At 49.9% G+C, this 19245-nt stretch overlaps 7 protein-coding genes across 7 annotated transcripts; 4 read left to right on the top strand and 3 right to left on the bottom strand.

Moving 5' to 3' along the window:
• Positions 1-940: 940 nt before the first annotated feature.
• Positions 941-1675, top strand: AA0111_g2572 (hypothetical protein; the record flags this gene model as incomplete). Its single annotated transcript, XM_028648358.1, has 2 exons — positions 941-1331; positions 1383-1675. The coding sequence occupies 2 exons, from the start codon at positions 941-943 to the stop codon at positions 1673-1675; spliced, it is 684 nt and encodes a 227-aa protein (XP_028510231.1).
• A 268-nt stretch (positions 1676-1943) lies between these two features.
• AA0111_g2571 (hypothetical protein) lies at positions 1944-5870 on the bottom strand (the record flags this gene model as incomplete). The annotated part of the gene is made up of 1 exon (XM_028648357.1): positions 1944-5870. The coding sequence occupies one exon, from the start codon at positions 5868-5870 to the stop codon at positions 1944-1946; it is 3927 nt and encodes a 1308-aa protein (XP_028510230.1).
• Positions 5871-8722: 2852 nt separating this feature from the next.
• Positions 8723-10283, top strand: AA0111_g2570 (hypothetical protein; the record flags this gene model as incomplete). The annotated part of the gene is made up of 2 exons (XM_028648356.1): positions 8723-9797; positions 9859-10283. 2 exons carry the CDS (start codon positions 8723-8725, stop codon positions 10281-10283), a joined length of 1500 nt encoding a protein of 499 aa, XP_028510229.1.
• A 235-nt stretch (positions 10284-10518) lies between these two features.
• On the bottom strand, positions 10519-11176 carry AA0111_g2569 (hypothetical protein; the record flags this gene model as incomplete). The annotated part of the gene is made up of 2 exons (XM_028648354.1): positions 10519-10731; positions 10781-11176. The coding sequence occupies 2 exons, from the start codon at positions 11174-11176 to the stop codon at positions 10519-10521; spliced, it is 609 nt and encodes a 202-aa protein (XP_028509942.1).
• A 544-nt stretch (positions 11177-11720) lies between these two features.
• Positions 11721-14292, top strand: AA0111_g2568 (Cullin-3; the record flags this gene model as incomplete). The annotated part of the gene is made up of 3 exons (XM_028648353.1): positions 11721-12116; positions 12179-14067; positions 14118-14292. 3 exons carry the CDS (start codon positions 11721-11723, stop codon positions 14290-14292), a joined length of 2460 nt encoding a protein of 819 aa, XP_028509943.1.
• A 302-nt stretch (positions 14293-14594) lies between these two features.
• Positions 14595-15671, bottom strand: AA0111_g2567 (hypothetical protein; the record flags this gene model as incomplete). Its single annotated transcript, XM_028648352.1, has 1 exon — positions 14595-15671. The coding sequence occupies one exon, from the start codon at positions 15669-15671 to the stop codon at positions 14595-14597; it is 1077 nt and encodes a 358-aa protein (XP_028509934.1).
• Positions 15672-15934: 263 nt separating this feature from the next.
• On the top strand, positions 15935-17776 carry AA0111_g2566 (hypothetical protein; the record flags this gene model as incomplete). The annotated part of the gene is made up of 1 exon (XM_028648351.1): positions 15935-17776. One exon carries the CDS (start codon positions 15935-15937, stop codon positions 17774-17776), a length of 1842 nt encoding a protein of 613 aa, XP_028509935.1.
• Between the last annotated feature and the right edge of the window lie 1469 nt (positions 17777-19245).

The raw sequence follows: 19245 nt of genomic DNA, 5'->3' as shown, positions 1-19245 counted from the left end.
GTGTGAACAACTCATCGCTGCTATTTGCAGACCCCACACATAACCGGTGACTTCACCAAGCAGCTTATACGACCACCGCGCTGTGGAAGTTTCGCTACAGTGCATCTTGGGGTTTAGCCTTCACCAAAATTTAACCTAGTGGCCCCAGCTCTTCCGTTTTCGTCAGCCGCGGGACGTTTCATAGGCTCGACTTGCGCGCTGTTCCGACTCCAGTCACACAGGGCGTATAAACAGATTTCCTCAAGCTTCTCACCCAACTTCACCCTCGCAGCCACGGCGGCCACTACCCCATTTTGGGTCCCATTGCCGGCCTTTTGGGGGCCCTTCACTGGAATCGATAAAGGCATCTTCGCCACAACCATCACGGGATCCCTTACAACAACAACGGAATTATGTTATCTTAAGCCGCAAGCACTTGGCTTTCTTGGAGCTGCAATCATAAGCTGTTAAGTATGCTGGGTGTCTGAGGTGCATTTCGCATTTCTACATTCCTCAGCCCAATTCCATGTTCCATTGTTCTCCGTATTCTTGACTTCTTTAAGGTTGTCAGTCTTTCATTTTAGGAAGTTTTTCCGCCATGGCAGATCCCAGTTATACAGCAGCTAAGCCAGGAGACTTCTTTTGTCCCAGTGGAGGTACTTGGTATGTCGAAGAACTCACCAGAACGGAATGACTTTGATTATTGAAGCGAGTTTAGACAGTGTTACGAGGTATAATTCTAACCATCATCAGGTATGCGTGCGAGACGGGAACGAAGTTTCTCGGGTGCTGTATGTCGGATCCGTGCGTGCATGGCTGCTTCGGTGACATGCTACGGCCGGCGGGTCGCTCTTCATCGCTGTATAATCTATCACCCGGCGGATCGTGTGGTGGTAACACACCCATGTGGACTTGTAACATAGCGCCAACATTTTGGGGATGCTGCAATGAGGATCCGTGTATGAACAATTCGACATGCCCTGAAGGAGAACTCGAACCGTCATTTTGGGATCGACCTGACCAGTATCACTACTTTCATGACCTGAACGTTGCACTCTCGTCCTCTGTCCCTGCGCCTACGGCATTTTCGACCGCCAGCAGTATATCTTCAGCGCCTAGTGACACGTCTAGGATCACAGCTGCCGCTAGTCCCAGTGGTACCTCTAGTGCGGTCATTGGAGGTGCTGTAGGAGGCTCACTCGCTTTCTCAATTATCATTGCAGCAATTATATCCTTTTTGTGGCGTCGGCGGCGTAACCAAAAGAAAAAGAGTACCGAGACAGAGGCGGCAAACACCTTGGTGATACCAAAGGCAGAACTAGCATCGCCCACTACACCTTCAGGTTTCTCACGTGTGTGTTCGTATAACTGACCTTGATTGTCTCTTCGCTGACTATACTTAGCACCTCCGACATATTCTTGGGACCATTCCGGCCAAAACTCGCAACAGAAATGGCCACATTACCACACAGGCCGTCAGGAACTGGGAGGAGACACGACAAGAGCTGAGCTTGACTCGCCATCTGCCAACAAGCCTGCTGAGCTTCCTGGAAGTCCAGAGGCGCGGGAACTTGAGTCACCACAGAACACTCCAGACGTAGCACAGCGGGCATTCGCTCACGACACGTCGAAGCAGCAAGCACATGGTCTGGGTGTCAGTGTTGCTGAAACTGCACGGTTGAATGCGCGAACGTAGCAGACTTAGGGGAAGCTTTTATGCGTGTTAATGTTAATGTAAATATTCTTGAGATGTCCTTTAGCTAATCATGGAACATGGAACTGACGTGTTGCGCAGCGCAAGGTCATTCCCGAATACTGTCTTTCTAACAGCCTAGAAGCTAATGGTAGCCCAAAGCGAACAATGGAAAAATAAACAGGGAAATTCTGACTCTTCCATATACGCGACATTGACCCATAGTGACGTATCGCTATCTCCATCCCCCCTAGAGAGTTCGTCTATCAGACTATGTTTGCGACCTCTTCCACAGTTCCTTCAGAGATGCTCTTGACTGATAGTCTAGATATCGTTTGCGCTCGTAGAAAAACTCTTTTGTCACACTGAAGATGGCGTGATGGTCCAGAAATATTTCGAGTGCCTTACTGTCACCGGAACCTTGGCTTGCTAGCTCGACTGCAGTTTGATCGCCGCTTTCGAGGCAGGCAAGTCCGGCGATAGCTGGGTCAGACTTCCCGACAAGTATCTTGAGGGATTTATAGGCCCTGTTGCGGAGAGCCTTATGAATAGGGTATATCTTGCAGGATCCACATTTGTTCTTCAACAGCTGCACGCCGTTGTCTCTGTCCAACTCTTTGAGTACAGTAATGTTGTCGTCGCTTATGATCGCGCGACAGAGGTTTGAGTGTGGAAGTAGTGTCTCTACAACTAACGGGTTCAATGGATGAATACTGGCTTCCACCCCTGGAGGTTCTGGGATCCCATTCGATGCGGACTCGTGGCTGTTTACGCTTTCCGAGCGTGAACCTTCCCTAGAGTTGTTCGGATGGTCCATGCCTTGCTCGAATAGTTTCCATCTCTTTTGCAAATTGCCCATTCTCTCCGCTAGGTCACTTGCTCTCATTCTTTGGGAGCGATTAATGAGAAGGACGTGACGGAACATTACTTCAAGTATGTCCCCCACAAGAATCTTCTCTGCAGGATTGGCATAAGAATCGTATAACATGTTCGACCATGAGATGACGAGTGGATGAACAGCAGCTTGTAGTGGTCCACTCGTGCCGGGAATGTCTCCGATGTCGGGGTCGAAGTCTCGCATATACGTGTACCTGAAGGCTTTTCCTTCCTCCCACAAATTTGAGTCACTTCTGTGATAGAACAGTCGTTGTCTTCCACCTCGCTGTTGAAAATCGACGGGTAGTTTACTCCAGAGGTTTTCCACTTCAGCAACTCCGTTGGTCATGAAAGCCAACACCATCAACGCGACACATCCCATAGACCAGACGTCACTTCGTCGTCCTACTCCACTAGACTCTCGTTTATGAACTTCGGGCGGTTGATAAGGACCTGCGTACCTCACTGCCTCGACCTCTGATGACAGTGATTCGCGATTACCTAGATTGCGCCCGCCTAGACCAAATCTCGCCGCGGCACCCTTGTTACGCGCAAGCCCAAAATCACTAAGCTTCCACACTAATTCATCTCCGGCTCCGTCTTCGTTGTCTTGGCGACTTCTCCCCTTTTCGAACACTAAAATGTTATCGGGCTTGATATCAAGATGGAGTATATCGAGATGATGATGGAGGTATGCCATTGCCTCCGAAATGTCAACTAGCTTCGAGAACAAAACGCTCCTTGTGCTGTATTTTGCATGTCGACGTTCGTCTTTGAGAAACTCTGCGAGACTAAACGTTGCAAGTTTGAACATAAGCGAGTGGCTGACCTTTTGGTTCGCTCCGTCAAGTATAGTGATGCTTCCTAAATCCAGCATAACCATCTCGTGCTTGATCTTCGAAACGCGGATCTGATCCAGAATTTTACGCTCAACTCGGAAATCCTCGGTAGCTTCTTCTCTACTGCGTCCTCCAGGGACTTCCCTAAACACTTTGATTGCCACGGGATACGGCTCGTGCGGGTTTCCGGGTATGTACCGACCATCACGATTGATCTCCCAATGTCCCTTTGCTATTTTTACACTATACACAGAACCAGAAGAACCATCTTTGATCGGCTTGGGCTTGCCAATGTAGGGCAATCGATCCCAGTCTCTGAAATCCTGATGTAGATTCTCCCGAATCCAGACCGGCCTGAATATGTTTTGGTTATTGAGAATAGACCGAAAACAATCATCAGGAAATCCGTTCGCTCTCAAGGTGTTATCATTCAAAGGCAGATCAAGGTTGGATGGAAAATCGGGCAGCTCGAGCCATTTCAGGAAAAGCGCGTGCAGAGATGGGCGTCCATCGTAGAGAAACAGCGCAAGCAAAGCTAGCCTTGGAGGATGGCTGATCGCTCTTTGTACGTAGGCATGAACAATTCTGTCCGGGTTTGTATGCAAATCGCCGTTGCCGTCGCTTTCTTCATCCGTAGAAGTAGGACCAGAATCCGCCCGTTCACTAATCAGCTCTTTAATCAACTGATGCAGAGCATATCGATCAAGTATATTCGCCAAATCGGTTCTTGGTAGGAAACAATGTGCGTTCTTCGCATCGGGCTCGTTATCAAACCCAGCTGTTGTGTCGTCAATAGCTTCACAAATGCGTCGAGTAAGCTCCTTTACAGCGGTCTCGTGGACGGAAGTGGCACTTGTGACCGAAGTCATGCGATTCGACATGGGAAATTCGTCCGAGTGCTGAGAGCTATCACTAGAATAGACCTCCATGCTAAGCAGTGGATTGAACTCTTCATGCACTGATGACCCAGCATCAATTCTGGATTGGCCACTACGAGCAGTCTCATCGATGCGGGGAAGCGCAAAAAGAGCCATGTGCTGGAGGTGTTCAGAGAGATGACTCTTCAGATCTTCTGACTCGTGGTGGCATAAATTGCACATCCCTTTGAGACTTTCTGTTGGATGGCGGAACATGTTCTTGACGAGACTAAATCGCATGCCTTCGATTCTTTGTTTATGTATCTCCTGCATGTGTGACAGGAATTCCTCTTCCAGGTCAAACTTTGGATGACCTTTCATATTGCAAGACCATAGTGTTCGATGGTGATGTACTTCATGGTTGAACCAGGCGTCTCTGCTGTCGAAGAAGTGGTCATAAAGATCGCAATCGCCGGACGTGCACACGTAAGGTTGAAGATCCTCGAGGATGTGCTCTTGCCATTGCCGATCATCGGATATGTTTTTGATCTGGAAACAGTAAGGGCACTCGAATCGTTCAAGCTTCCGACCATCGGCACCTTTTGGCCGCGAGAATGTCTCAATCCGAAGATCTTTTGTAGCGTGGAGATCCACTGTTGTTGATAGTGACGAAACGGCGGAAGGCGCAACTAACGTTTTTACGGGTTCTGGGGACACTGGCGTAGCCTGATTGCTGCGGGTTTCGATCGACGAGGCTCGTGAGTTTTCCGACACGGAAAATGCTTGAGCTTGCACTATATTGGAAGCAAGGCCCCGCTGGTGAGCCTCGCGGTATGCAAGTATCTGGCGGCGCCGAGTTATCATCTTTCCCAGTCGTGCTGCAACTCGCTGCTGAATATGAGGAAATTTGCTTTCCACATATTTGACATCAGAGTTTTGATAAACACCTAGCTCGATAGATGTCTTGTATTCAATTCGATCCAGAGGTGCGGGGTCACTGATAGGCAGTCGATAGAGGGAGGTGACGGTGAACCTGATAGATTCCACCGACCTCGAGACGGACATGGGAATATAGCGTACACTCGGACCAGATGTTGTTATAGCCTTGGTTGAATCTTCGCTTGAGGTTTGAGGTTTATCACGGATCAGCTGATGCTTGGATAAACACCCGTCATCGTTACTTGAATCGGAAGAGATCTCCCAAGGCGAATCCTCAAACTCATTTTCTTCTTCTTCGCAGTTCACTCCGCGGTTGGAGGAAGTAGATTCTTCGGAGTCAGACTCTTCTTCTCGCTCTTCATATGAACCAGGCTTACTGCAAATCTTATCAATTGTAACTATGCGGTCTCTCAAGGTCGAGAGCAACTTTAAAGTCTGGTCCTTCAAGAATGAGGCTTCTCGCAAACGGTATTCCAGTAATTTCTTATCGTGTTTTCCCAATTGAGTAGCGCCAACGCTACCAGCCCAGATTTTGTATCTATCAAATTCTTCTTTGATGTCTGCCCGCTTGATGTCTACCAGCATAATTTGATCATGATTTTCGCGATTTTGTGGATCGAGCGTGTGGATGAGTGACTCGAATGCGGAAACGCAATTTGCATGCGCAGAGGACAGGAGCTCTGGCATGGTGATCAGCGACTTAGGTATCTACCTAGGTGTGTATCGGTGTTGATGCATTCATGGAAGGAGAACATGGGACACTGAGATGTGATATTGTGAGTTCAGGATGGAGAGACGAGTTGGCAATGAATTTAGGTAGCATCAAGGCAATGCGGGGGACGCCACAAGTGCGGGGAGACGAAGCGAATCGTTGGGCCTTTGGACCCTATCCCTTTTGACACCTTCATCAGCTTTGGCTTTTTGAAACTTTTCTAAGCAGGATAGCATGGCCGGCCTCGAGATCGCAGGCGTCGTTTTAGGCGCGATCCCCCTTATCGTGTCGGCACTGGAACACTACGGCAATGGTGTAAGTCGGTCAAACCCGGGGTTTGATATCGCTAGTCTGACACAGGCAGATGCGAACACTAAAGAACATGAGGGACTATGCCATCGTGTTCGACGATTATCGTACGCAGGTATGCAGACACTAGGCATAAACATTGTGGCGATAAGCGCTTACCGCCTAATTCAGCTTGATGTATCCGTTGGCATTTACATCAATACGTGCTACAAACTTCTTGGGCCGCTCGATCTTCCTGATGGTCAAATGTCAGCTCTACTAAGTGAACAAAAAGCGGAAGCATGGTCCGACAAAAGTTTGCAAGCTGCACTCAAAACCCGACTAGGGGAACATCATCAGCGATACGTATCACTGAACAACAAATTGAACAAGCGCATTCTGCTCCTGTGCCAAAAACTTCGATTGGGACAGAACAATCAGCCACCCTGGATTGCTCCAGACGGAACAGTTGACGAAAGAGCGCGCAAGAGATTCTTCAGAAGCTTCAGGTGGAGAATTATGTGTGGTTTCAATGCCGAGAAATATGGACTCTTGCTTACTGATATCGATCGCGACATCGAGAAACTGTCAAAACTGACGGATGGAGCCATTTTACTTGAGCCTATCAAGAGAAAGAAGAGTGAAAGGAATCAGTCTGCTCACTGGCAGCTCATTAATGATCAGGCCAAACGAAATTTCGACAACCTCCGCTCATTGTTCTCGCTATGTGCTTGCGCACACCCGCACCGTGCAAACTTACGACTAGACATTAGGAAAGGCTGCAAAGCAGGAGACGCATTGAAATTCGTTTTCTTGTTGACGTTCCCTCCACCGTGGAATTGGAGAGATATCGAAATCAAGTCCTCACCCTTATCTACGCCGTCTATAATTACACCACCCACAGTGCTGCGCCCGCCCTTGCCCAGCCCCGCTACGAGAATCAATTCCCTGTGCCGAGATTTGGTAGCTACCAATCAACAGCCTCGCCATTTACGAGTATTAGAGGACGAAGGCTGGAAGCATCATGTCTACTCAGTTATTGGCCCTGCGACAAATGCGGAAATATCAGAAGCGGTCCCGTTGAGCGAAATCATAGGTAGTACGAAAATCGTAGGTGGTGGAAAGAGGATTACAGCGCGACAAAAGTGTGAGTTGGCACTAACTCTTGCGTCTTCGGTGTTGCAACTGCATGACACTCGATGGCTTTCGTGCACTTGGGGGGCAGAAGATATCTTCTTTTTGAGGAACCAGAGCAGTGAAATGATTCTTTCACAGTTCTATGTCTCGCAGAAATTCATGTCAGGCTCGCAAACCGCTCCCACTACCATACCTCCTCGCCGGCTGGTAAGAAACGAGATGGTCTTTGCTCTTGGGATTGCGCTTCTCGAGCTGGCTCATGGTACCTCAGTCTCATCATTCAGAGAGCCAGAGGATCTTAGTGAGAACGGCGAAGATGACGAAATGACGGAAATTTCGATCGCAAACCGACTGGCAAGAGAGTTGAACAGGTACGAGTCCACGAACTATGCACGTGCGGTACTTCGGTGTATCACATGTACATTTGAGACGTTTGCGTTCACGTTCAATGAACGGGAATTCCGAGAAGCTTTTTATCAGGAGGTAGTTGTCCCACTGCAAGATGACTATGATGCAACTGGGCCAAGGCCTTAATAAATATTGTAGGGGCGGTTCGAAATAGACAGCTCTGATCAGCAGCGTACCTGCATAATGAAGACTCTCACTGGCAGGCACTTCAGCGGCCACCATCAAAACATCCCGGCGTTGTGGATGGTAGAAACAGCCCTTGGGGATTTCGATAGTCATAGTTTATGGGGCAAATAAGAGTTTCGTAAGATAAATAGTGTCAGAAGCATCTAGCAAAAGACGTAGGTGAGTCTAATTTTGATCAGTGATGCTTCGAGGAGATGCCCATAAACCGTACGGCTCAGCGGCTGACATCGGCCGCAATTGAATGGCCCCAAGGCTAGGTAAGAACTTGGTCTAGTAAGTGATGATGATAAAAAGCGAGAGAAGCGCGTAGACTTCATCGAGAAGCAGCGCTTTCGAAGCAGACGTAACGATGTCGTTGAACAGAAAAAGCGCGATATAAGTTGATTGAGCCAGCAGAATCAGCACATACGACCATAGGATCTTGAGAATTAGGCTTCCCGTCCGCTCAGCCATATACAAGCAGGATACCGGCGGATTAGTAGTTAGGTGGGTGACCACTAGCGAATCCCCGCTGTTGTATGTTTTTGATCATTTTTGCTCCGTGACATGGCTGGTTGCCATGTGTATCTTTTTTTGTTACTCATCGCCAGAATTTCGTCGAAGAGGGATACCGTCTCCCTGAATCGCCCCTTAGTTCCAACTATCGTACTCAAGTACTGCTTCCGCATTCATAATGAGTCATTCTGCTTCATATTGCGCAACCAGAGAGCCTTCCTGTTGCTTTAGAAGGTCCCCGGCATGATTTTACGAATTACCTAGTCCTCTTTTCTTTCAAATACTTGGGCTGTCTTGTCGTATTCGAACGGATATGCTTCTAGGAATCATCTTCAGTGTCCATACGTGGACGTTCGCGATCATTTTGACTAGCGCATACGTTCTTCGCTCAAGACGTCGACCGGCCTTCCCCATCGTCAATAGCCACCACATCGATCCCTTCGGTCGCAAGGCAAATCGCGAATACAGCACGAATGTCGCGACATTGATCACTAAAGGTCTCGCCAAACACCAAGGCCCCATCACCCTTGCCATTCCCAATGGCCGCAAGATCGTACTTCCGTCGTCACTCACCAGCTGGGTGAAATCCAATAAAGACCTCGACCACAGAGAACTTGTGCGGCAAGATTTTTACTCAGACTTCCCCGGTTTTGAAGGACTGACTCTTCTCCATTCTGGCGACATGCTCATGGATGTCATCAAGACCAAACTAGGTCAGAATGATAGTCTGATGCCTATCATGAACAAGAGTGCGGTGAAAGCTCTTGAAGTTCACTGGGGAAACGATAAAGTCTGGCATGCGATCGATTGGCAAAAGGACACCACTGGTATCATCGCCCGCGTCGCGTCTTCAGTCTTCGTTGGTCCGGAAAAGAGCGATGATGCGCAGTGGTTGGACGTCGTACAGGGCTACGTCGTCGCTTACTTCTCTGCTGTGAATGAGCTCCATGGATATCCTGCTTGGTCGAGACGTATAGTGCAAAGATTCCTTGCCAATGCGACTGCTTGTCGCAAGTATGTCGTTCAAGCCCGCGATATCATGAACGAGGTACTTGTGAACAGGCGACAAGAAGTTGAGAAGGCGAGTCTGGAAGGTAGATCACCGCCACAATATAACGACGCACTTGCATGGACACAAACTGCATCGGGTGAAAAAATGGAAGCAGGCGATATCCAGTTGTCCCTTGCAATGGCTGCACTGTTCACGACGAGTGAGCTTTTCCGCCAGGTCTTGATCGATCTAGCCGAGCATCCTGAGCTCGTCGAGCCATTGAGACAAGAAATATCGCAACAGATTTCTACACAGGGGGTATCAGTAGCTGCCACGTCTGCCATGGTCCTTCTAGACAGCATCCTGAAAGAGTCGCAGCGACGGTCCGCTCCCTTGGGTACGTTCTCCATCGTCTTCATTTATGTTTCATGTCAGAGCTAACATATACTCCGACCCAGTGGGCCTCGAACGCGTGGTCCTGAAAGACGTTATACTCCCGAGCGGCCAAAGGATACCTGCTGACTCGCACGTTATGGTTGACTCTACAAATCTATGGGATCCCGCCGTTTATCCCGACCCGGACCGCTTTGACGGCTATCGCTTTTTGCGCAAGCGTGAAGCAGGCGATAAAACTAGTCAATTTGTCCAGTCCGGCTCAGATTTCAGTGTCTTTGGTGGTGGTCGTCACCTGTGCCCAGGACGATTCTTTGCGAGTAATGAGTTGAAACTCGCCGTGGCTCACATACTGCTCAAGTACGACATCCAGCTTGCAGAGGGGTATGAGGTAGGGTCACTAAAATTGGGTGTATACAAGGTCGTCGATCCGATGGTGAGATTTGAGGTAAAGAGACGGGAGGCGGTGGATGTAGATATGCCATTGTAAGCAAGCGAGGTCGTTAGCGGAAGTAATTCTAGCGGTACTGTAGAACTTCTTTGCGCGCGCCGACAAAATGATGCAGGAGCTATGCGTGGTTGAACTGTGCTCAGTAACCTGGACTTCTTGATTTGAAACGAAAACTCCTGAGTGGTATTCAGACAATATTATACAGGATGCCAGATGTTGTACGGAGAATCGACTATGCCGCTAGGTGTATGCGTCTATCTCGGGTGCGTAGCGTCTAGTCTTGCGAGGGCTTCGATGGGTCAGGCTGCTCAGCGAGGCGGTTGTCGCCTTTGGGTTTCGATTCGGCATGGAATTGTGCAGAGCGAGGAGTGGTGCTGCCGTCATCCCAGAATTCAACGTCGCCTTCTGCACTCAGAGAGCCTCTCTTGACTAGGCTGCCTTTCTCCCGCATGAGGTCTTCGATTGTGACGGACTTATCTGAGAATACCTGCTAATCGTTAGACTGCACCGCCAGTTCGTGTATTCTTTCATCATACCTTAAGATGATCCGCAATCAAATGCCTGTTCTTGCAGTCCGGACATTGGATCAAGACAGTTCCATGATGGTATCCTTGTTTAGACAAGCGATGCGACGAACGTGTCTTGCAGACGTTGCATGTGAAGGTAAGTTCGTATGACGGGACTTGTTCGCGTTCTAGTCGTGAGTCCGGCGCAGTCGTCGACGTTGGAGAGGCTGCATTTGACTCAAAGCGGACTGTGGCGGGTACACGCGCTCGTGATAATATGGGCAAGGGGCGTGTGGCAGCTGACGTTCGTGGTGTGTGAAAGAGGCGCTTTGCGAGCGCTGGAATTCGCTCGGCGTGTGAAAGTCGTGCAGTCGAAGGCGCAGTGCTACGGACGATGCCGCGTAACAAAGAGGAAGAGGAGCGCATGGCGGGTATTTCCGATGAGAACGATTTGAAAGACAGCGATACACAAAGATGGTGGGTATGACGAGGTATCAAGTATGACGAACGGCAGTGCGACGGGCAAAGAATAATTGACCGAGTGCCAAGCCATGACGACGGCGTGCTTCCGTTCAGCGGGGACCAGCCGCCCGCAACAAGTCCGAGACCTGAACCTCACCATCACTCGCGTCGGCCGCCACACGTGCCATTCCTTTGTCGTCACCTTCGCTGTACTGTGTTTTAGCGCTCGGATGTCTCACTGATATACCGTTGTTTTGACCGCGTCTATACCGCACCAGGCCTCACCATCAGCCTCCCTCAACTCAACCCACACCGAGCCTTGAAGCTCTGATTCACACCAACAAGAGGAGGCAGGAGCAACCATGATCGCAGGGCGAGGCAGACAGCGGATACGGCCACCGAGGAGGGTATGTATTGCCATTCACCTTCACTTTCATCGCGCCTCAAGACTTCGCCGCTCAACCTTACTGTCCCAAACGTACCCTCCACTCTGTAGACTCAACTGACAATGGCATTCTCGCAGGGCCTACACGGTGACGAGATCGATTTCGAGAACACCTGGGCTACCATCGAGGCCGCTTTTCGAGAGATACACACAAAGAATGCGTCCAAGCTATCGTACGAGGAACTCTACCGCCACGCCTACCGCATTGTCTTGAAGAAGAAGGGTGAGGCCCTCTACGAAAAGGTCCATGAATTCGAGCGGAACTGGCTGAGCACCGAGGTTCGAGCTCAAATCTCGCAACTGCTCTCGCCAAATCTGCTTGTCGACGCGCAGAGCGTTGGGGGAACTACACCAAATGAGCGACGTGTGGCTGGCGAGAAGTTCTTGAAAGGATTGAAGGGGGCATGGAGCGACCACCAGATCTGCACAAGCATGCTGGCAGACGTGCTCATGTACATGGTAAGATGACACGCCTTCGAGTATTGAAGCAGAGGACAATGGCTAACGTGGACCCGTTCAAGGATCGTGTCTATTGTGCAGACCATAGGCGGCCGTCCATCTACAACGCCGCCATGGTCCTGTTCCGCGACGAAATCCTCAACTCTCGAATCTCCCCGACCGACGCTCGAGCGATACTCGGCCTGCTGAACCATATCATCCTCGACCAGATACAGATGGAACGCGATGGCGACGTCATCGACAAGCAGCTCATCAAATCTTGTGTGTGGATGTTGGAGGGTCTACATGAGGGCGAGGTCGAGGCAGAAGAGCAGCGACTATACAACACGTCTTTTGAGAAAGAGTATTTGGAGACTAGCAGGGTGTTTTACCATGGAGAGTCGGAGCTCCTGCTCCGCGATTCACATGCTGGCGCATATTGTAAACACGCCCGACGCAGGATCTACGAAGAAGACGAGCGTTGCAAACAGACACTTTTGGAGAGTACTGGGCCCAAGATCCAGAAAGTTGTAGAGGATGAGCTGATCAAGAACCGGATACACGAGCTTGTGGAGATGGAAAGCGGCGTACGCTTCATGATCGATAACCACAGGCTAGAAGAGCTGAACCTCATCTACGATCTGAACAAGCGAGTAGACGAGAAGAAGCTCGAGACTACCCGAGCCATCCAACAGCGCATTGTCGAAATGGGTTCAGACATCAACAAGGACGCAATCGCGGCATCGCAAGCGCCTGCTGTTGCACCTGTCGCCGATTCCGCCGACAAGAGCAAGGGTCCGGCGCAAGAGAAGAGTCTGAACCAGCAGACTGTAGCTGCGATCAAATGGGTCGAGGATGTTCTCGCCCTCAAAGATCGTTTTGACAAGATTTGGCGCGAGTCGTTCGAGTGCGATCCGTTGCTGCAACAAGCCCAGACCGCGAGTTTCTCCGAGTTCATCAACTCGGTCACATTCCCGCGATCATCTGAATACATTTCTCTCTTCATCGACGAAAACATGAAGAAGGGTATCAAAGGCAAGACTGAGGCTGAGATTGACGCTGTCTTAGAGAAGGCTATCATCCTGCTACGATACGTACAGGACAAAGACCTCTTCGAGCGTTATTACAAGAAGCATCTGTGTCGACGTCTGTTGATGAACAAGTCCATCAGCAATGAAGTCGAAAAGCAGATGATTTCGAAGATGAAGATCGAGCTCGGCAACAACTTCACCCTGAAGCTGGAGGCCATGTTCAAGGATATGACTATTTCCGAGGAACTTACTGCTGGCTTCAAGAAGCACGTGGAAGGTCTTGGCGAGAAGGATCCTAAGCGCATCGAGCTGTCAATCAACGTGTTGACCAGCATGACATGGCCTCTCGAGACCATGGGTGGTGCAGCTGCCGACGAAGAGGACAAGCGACCGCGGTGCAACTACCCTGTTGTCGTAGACAAGCTCAAGCGCGGTTTCGAGAAGTTCTACAGCCAAAAGCACTCCGGACGACAACTTACTTGGCTACCCAATATGGGATCGGCGGACATCAAGGCTGTCTTTCCCAAAGTTGCTCAGAAGGACGGATCCGTAAAGGAGCGTCGCCATGACCTAAACGTGTCGACATACGGCATGATCATCCTACTCTTATTCAACGAGCTTGGTGCCAACGAACGCATGACTTTCGAAGAGATCCAAGCTCAGACCAACATTCCTCCGAGTGACCTGATTCGGAACTTGCAGTCGCTAGCTGTAGCGCCCAAGACGCGAATCTTGATCAAGGAGCCCATGTCCAAGGATGTCAAACCTACCGATCGATTTTCTTTCAACGAAGGATTCCAGGGCAAGTTCGTCAAGATCAAGGTTGGTGTTGTCAGCGGCGGCAACAAGGTCGAAAGTGATCGTGAGCGACGCGAGACAGAGAAGAAGAATGACGATTCACGAGGCTTCTGTATCGAGGCTGCAGTTGTCCGAATCATGAAGTAAGTATTCTTAGAATATTTCGAGAAAGATTGTGCTAACAACGAAACAGGCAACGTAAAGAGCTGTCGCATCAACAGCTCATGTCTGAAACACTCGGCCAATTAAATGGTCAATTCAAGCCCGAAGTCAACATGGTCAAGAAGCGCATTGAATCGCTCATTGAGCGCGAGTACCTTGAGCGTGTAGACGGAGCACAGATCGATTCGTATAGGTATCTGGCCTAGAGGGGAGGAAGCTATTTAAAGAGCTATTCAGCATATATCTGCAGGCGTTTCAGGTTTGGTCGCTGGATTTGGCACGGACTACCACAGTGAAATGCATAGCATTGGCGTCGACGGAACAAGGTCATGGGCGTCGTACAGGCGTCAATTCTAGATGCCATTGAGAATCAAATTAGGCGTTTTAGCGATTCTCCAATGTAATGACATATGAATGAAAACATTCGCCACAGTGTATACATGGCAGATGATGATTGTGTGGGCTATCTCTCTTGGACTTTGTTGCAGGATCAAAGTAATCAGATTCCTCACTTGTACCTTCCTACGACCTTCCTCCTCTTTTCAAACGCATCTCCAGCAGCAGATCCAGAACCCCTCGGACCATCTCCAACAGGCCTCTTCCTGCTCTTCTCCAAACTCCCCAGGTTGCCACCCTTCTTCTGCGTCAAACGCTCAATGCGATCAATACCAGCGCCCAAAGTCCTCCATTCCTCACCACCGAATCCACCATCACGCTGCTGTCTCGCCTTCTTCTTCGCAGCCTCCTTCTTACTATCAGGAGCCAGACGTGTAAAGTTGGCTTCTTCGTACTCGCGCCTCTCGTTCTCTTCACGACGCTCACGCTCAGACTTCGTGTGTCGACCTCCGTTCGTGATGGTGCTTCCGATACTAGGCTCGGCGATTGGCGCACCAGAGAGCTCAGTGGCGATGAATTCATCCAGGGTGGCTGACTTTCCTGGACGGCGTTCTCGGCGCGCTTCGCGACCTTCGGGTGTTGGCATGGCCATTGGAGTGATCTTGGGTGGGCGGTAAATGCCATCCTTTGCTGATTCGCGCGCACGCTCTTGCGCCGCTTCAGTCTTTTGGCGGGTAACTTGGGTACGGCGGGGGCCGTATGCCATCTCGTCTTCATCGTCTTCGGTTTGTGCGGAACCGTTGGATTCGGCATCGCTGACGTCTGAATTGGATCCAGTATCGGCCTTGCTCTTTCTTGGTTTTTGTGCAGGCTTTGCTGTGGCTTGGGTGGTGCGTCGTGTGGCATCATCCGCGGTTCTCAAGATCTTGTCGATCTGGTATTTCAGGCGGCTTTCAAGCGGTCGCACACCCTTCTCGAGGTAGACCCTCAACTCCACGAGCTTTTGAACGACCTCATCTTGAGGATGAAGATCCGTCTCTTTCTGGTTGCCCTTGCGCGACCGTAGCTTCAGCAGGATAAGGAAAACGAGGTTCTGTAGATAGGACAGAAGCAGCTCATTCTTCACGTCCAGTAGTGAAATGCCCTCTTTTGGTGGCAAGATATCATCATTTGGAAGTGCCTCCGTGGCGGATTGAATAGACGTAGTCAGAGTCGCGAGTAGCGATTCCAGCGAGTTGTCGACGGCCATGATGTTTGAGATGGGGACGTGATCGTGGTTGCCGCGCGTTGAAGATGTCGAAGTTGCAAAGAAATTTTAGTGGGGCTTAAACGCGCTAACACACGGCCCGGTGTCTGGCCTCCATCTGGGCACCAGCTCTTCCAACCCCACCTTCATCTCATCCTAGTATCTGTCGTCAACACATCCTTTGAGCCAGTTCAGAATCATTCTAGGCTTTCTTTTGCGCTGCACAACTTCCTTTCGGGACGAGGACTGGCCATGCTGCCTGCAATATGACGTCATACCAATATTCAGCTCTTTCTCCTGGTTCCATCAGAGTGCTGGCCGTCTCAGGCACCAAAGACGCGCCGTCGTATAAAATAGAAGTATTGAATCTCGCAAACAAACCGCGGTTCGAGGCCTTGTCCTACACGTGGAACGATTACGACAACGAGGAACCTAGAGCCATTGACGGAAATGCTAACACTTATGCGTCCATTCCTATAGCCGGTGCTGGGTCTCTCAAGATCACGCTGCACCTCGTGCATATTCTAAACCATATTCACGGATTATTGGTACAACCTGGTTCGAGCGGAAGAATTTGGATAGATCAGATTGCTGTGAATCAATGCGATTTGGATGAGCGGAGTCACCAGGTTGCCCTTATGCAGCAAATCTACGGACAGGCGGAGCGCACACTGATGTGGATTGGGAAATCTGTTAACCATACGCCCGTGCTACTTGATTTGATGCAAAATCTACGTGGTATATCGCTCGATGTTGATTGGGATCGCCCTGCGATGAAGAGATTGGAAAGTAGACTACTTGCTATCTTTCGTCAAGAGGATGAGCTACGATACTCATATACAAAAGTACAATACATGAAAGCTGTTGATTGGGTCCTCGGTCTCCCGTACTTCGAGCGAGCTTGGATCGTCCAAGAGATCGTTTTGTCGACTCAGCCTACACTTGTTCTTGGATCGACACCATTTCATCTATACATCCTTCACCATACAATCTTCATCATCAGATATTCCGCAGACCCGTACCTTCAAGACGTGTACTCAGAGTTAAAACACACTATTGGAGTTGATCGCTTTCTAAGCATCGATACGGCACGGAGGTGGCTGCGGGGCGATCCTAAATACAAAGCTTTGTACGGAGATTTTTTGGATGTACTGTTCTGGCTCTCGTCTCTACGTGAGGCAAGCGATCCAAGAGACTCCATCTATGCATTTTTGGCTCTACAAAAGGACGATTCTGGCTCCCGTGCTGTTGCGAACTACAACCTGTCTATTGCACAAGCATATCGGAAATTCTGCATAGACATAGCAAGTCAAACTGGCTCCCTCCCATTTTTAGGGCTCGTTCGTGGCAGCGCAGACGCCGAGATACCTTCCTGGGTGATAGACTGGCGGATGGGTCCCTTTTCTGCGAAAGACAAATGGCAAGGTTACAGAATTGGCGACCCTCAAAAATTCCCATATGCCGCCGCCAAAGATCGATTGTACCAAGCGGCTAGAAATACACACGAAGACGATATGCGCTTGGTCGTTCGAGGGCGTGTTATCGACTCGGTCCAATTTGTGTCATGTGTTACGCGTGAGGAGCTTGCAAACAGTGGATTGGAAAATGTACGATTGGCCGAGGAGATGTCCAATATAAGGACGTCCATGCCTACAGTGGATATCGATACTCCCGCCAAAGCACAGCTTGCTAAAACACGCGTCTTCGCTATACTTGTTGGCCTCGATCTGGACCAGCAGCCTCTTGGAGAGTCACTGCAATATACTCCAGAAGAATTGACCTCAATGTACGAGCACTACATTGATACACATTCAGCTGACGACATTGGCGAAGAGCTCTACAGGCAGCGATTCAATCATACAAACCTGAGACTTGAGCATAAGCGACTGTTTCTCGGCCGCAAGCAGTTGTTTGGTATTGGTCCAAACGCCATCCTCCCAGGCGATTGCATATGTATCGTACATGGATCTACGGTTCCTTTGATCCTAAGACGATGCGAAAACGGGACGGAGTACACAGTAGTGGGACAGTGTTATTACGAAAACTGGATGCATGGCGAGCTAGTTGACTGGGGAGAGGATGAGGCTGATGAGTTCGTGTTGATATAAGATACGTTCGGCTTGAACGATCACCGAATCTAAGGACATGTCCATGTCTCAATTCATGCGCTCCGTTCAGGCCTCAGGAACAACGGCATACCCTTGTTCCAATATACAAGTTTGGCCCATGCAAAGGAAAGGACTCAGACGTCATTGTCACATATTTTATGCTCCGCGTTCGCGTTGTACTGTCTTGAAGCAGCACAACTATCCAATAATGTTACCGGAGCGCACTCCCGTCATTCCGTCTGTGGCGTCGTGTGAGAACCAACGTACCAATCACAACTTAAGACGCCAGACACTATTGAACGCCCTGACGCATGCGAACCAACCAGTGATCAGAGTAGTGCATAAAGCTGAGCGCTAGTCTGGTGATTTCTGGAATGATGCCGTGTACATACCAACTCTCATCATCAGATAATCCAAGCCATGGCTCTTGCTGACTGGTCAAAACATCGTATCACATAGTCGGCGACTCGAGATCGTGGCTGCAGTACGTGGTTTCAACGGCGTTGAGTTGGGGTTGAGCTTCTAGAAGACATGTACGTGTAACGCACCCAAAGGTCGGTGAAGACGAGGCTATGAGGCATGGCTTGCTACTAAGCTCCTACAAAAGAGCCATGCACACCGTCCCCGGGATGACAAGACAGAAGTGGTTCGACTCAGATGACTATCAGCATCATCATCATCAACAACCAACACGGCATCGTCGCTGACATGGTCCCCCGTTGTCCCATTCACCCTTGTCCGTCTCGCACACCTCCTCACCTGAACTTCTCGAAGGCGTCCAAAAGTTCCACTGCTTTTCCAGAAGGCCCGAAAGATGGGTGTACGGATAAAGTCTCAAACCCAAACATGTGGGGTAACAGGCCACCCTACCCCTGGTCTCCGTTGCAGGATCTATATTGCGTTTCTCCGGGGTTGTGCATTAGTCAACGTGAGAGAGCGCGCGGCACGCGCTATGTGTACCATTGTGATATGCGCTTCACATGAGCAGATGCACTAAGACTGGATATGGTGTGGAGTCTCTTGATGTCTGGGCTGCATAAGTGCTATCCGATGTCGTAGCCTCATGCACGACGCCTCACGCTGACTATGTACCAAGTCACGGTCATCATTCAAGTGGCGGTAGAAGCCACCGCGCCGTACCGAGTCCGAACTCATTTGGGGTACACCGTAGTACCCACAGATCATCCCTCAGACTCATTACTTCGACCCACACATCATCTTCCAAGCTGCACCTTGCCACCACTCGTTCAGTCTTGCATTGTCTGGTGGTGTAGATACAGTATTCTCCCTACAGCCCAAGTCGTGAAAGATCGTCCAGGACGGTGATGAGTTGAATCTTTGAAAGAGCTGCCTATTCTCAAATGTCTTCATAGACGCTATGGCATTTCGAGACAACGTATATTAGGTGTTGACTCGCCGAAAGCCTTCGGCATATACCCTCGGGGTACGGCAGATATGAGGACCTGGTT

Source organism: Alternaria arborescens (assembly GCF_004154835.1).
Source record: "Alternaria arborescens strain FERA 675 chromosome Unknown contig_4, whole genome shotgun sequence".
In the NCBI taxonomy this organism is placed as follows: Eukaryota; Fungi; Ascomycota; class Dothideomycetes; order Pleosporales; family Pleosporaceae; genus Alternaria; species Alternaria arborescens.
This window is presented reverse-complemented; position numbering and strand designations above follow the sequence as displayed.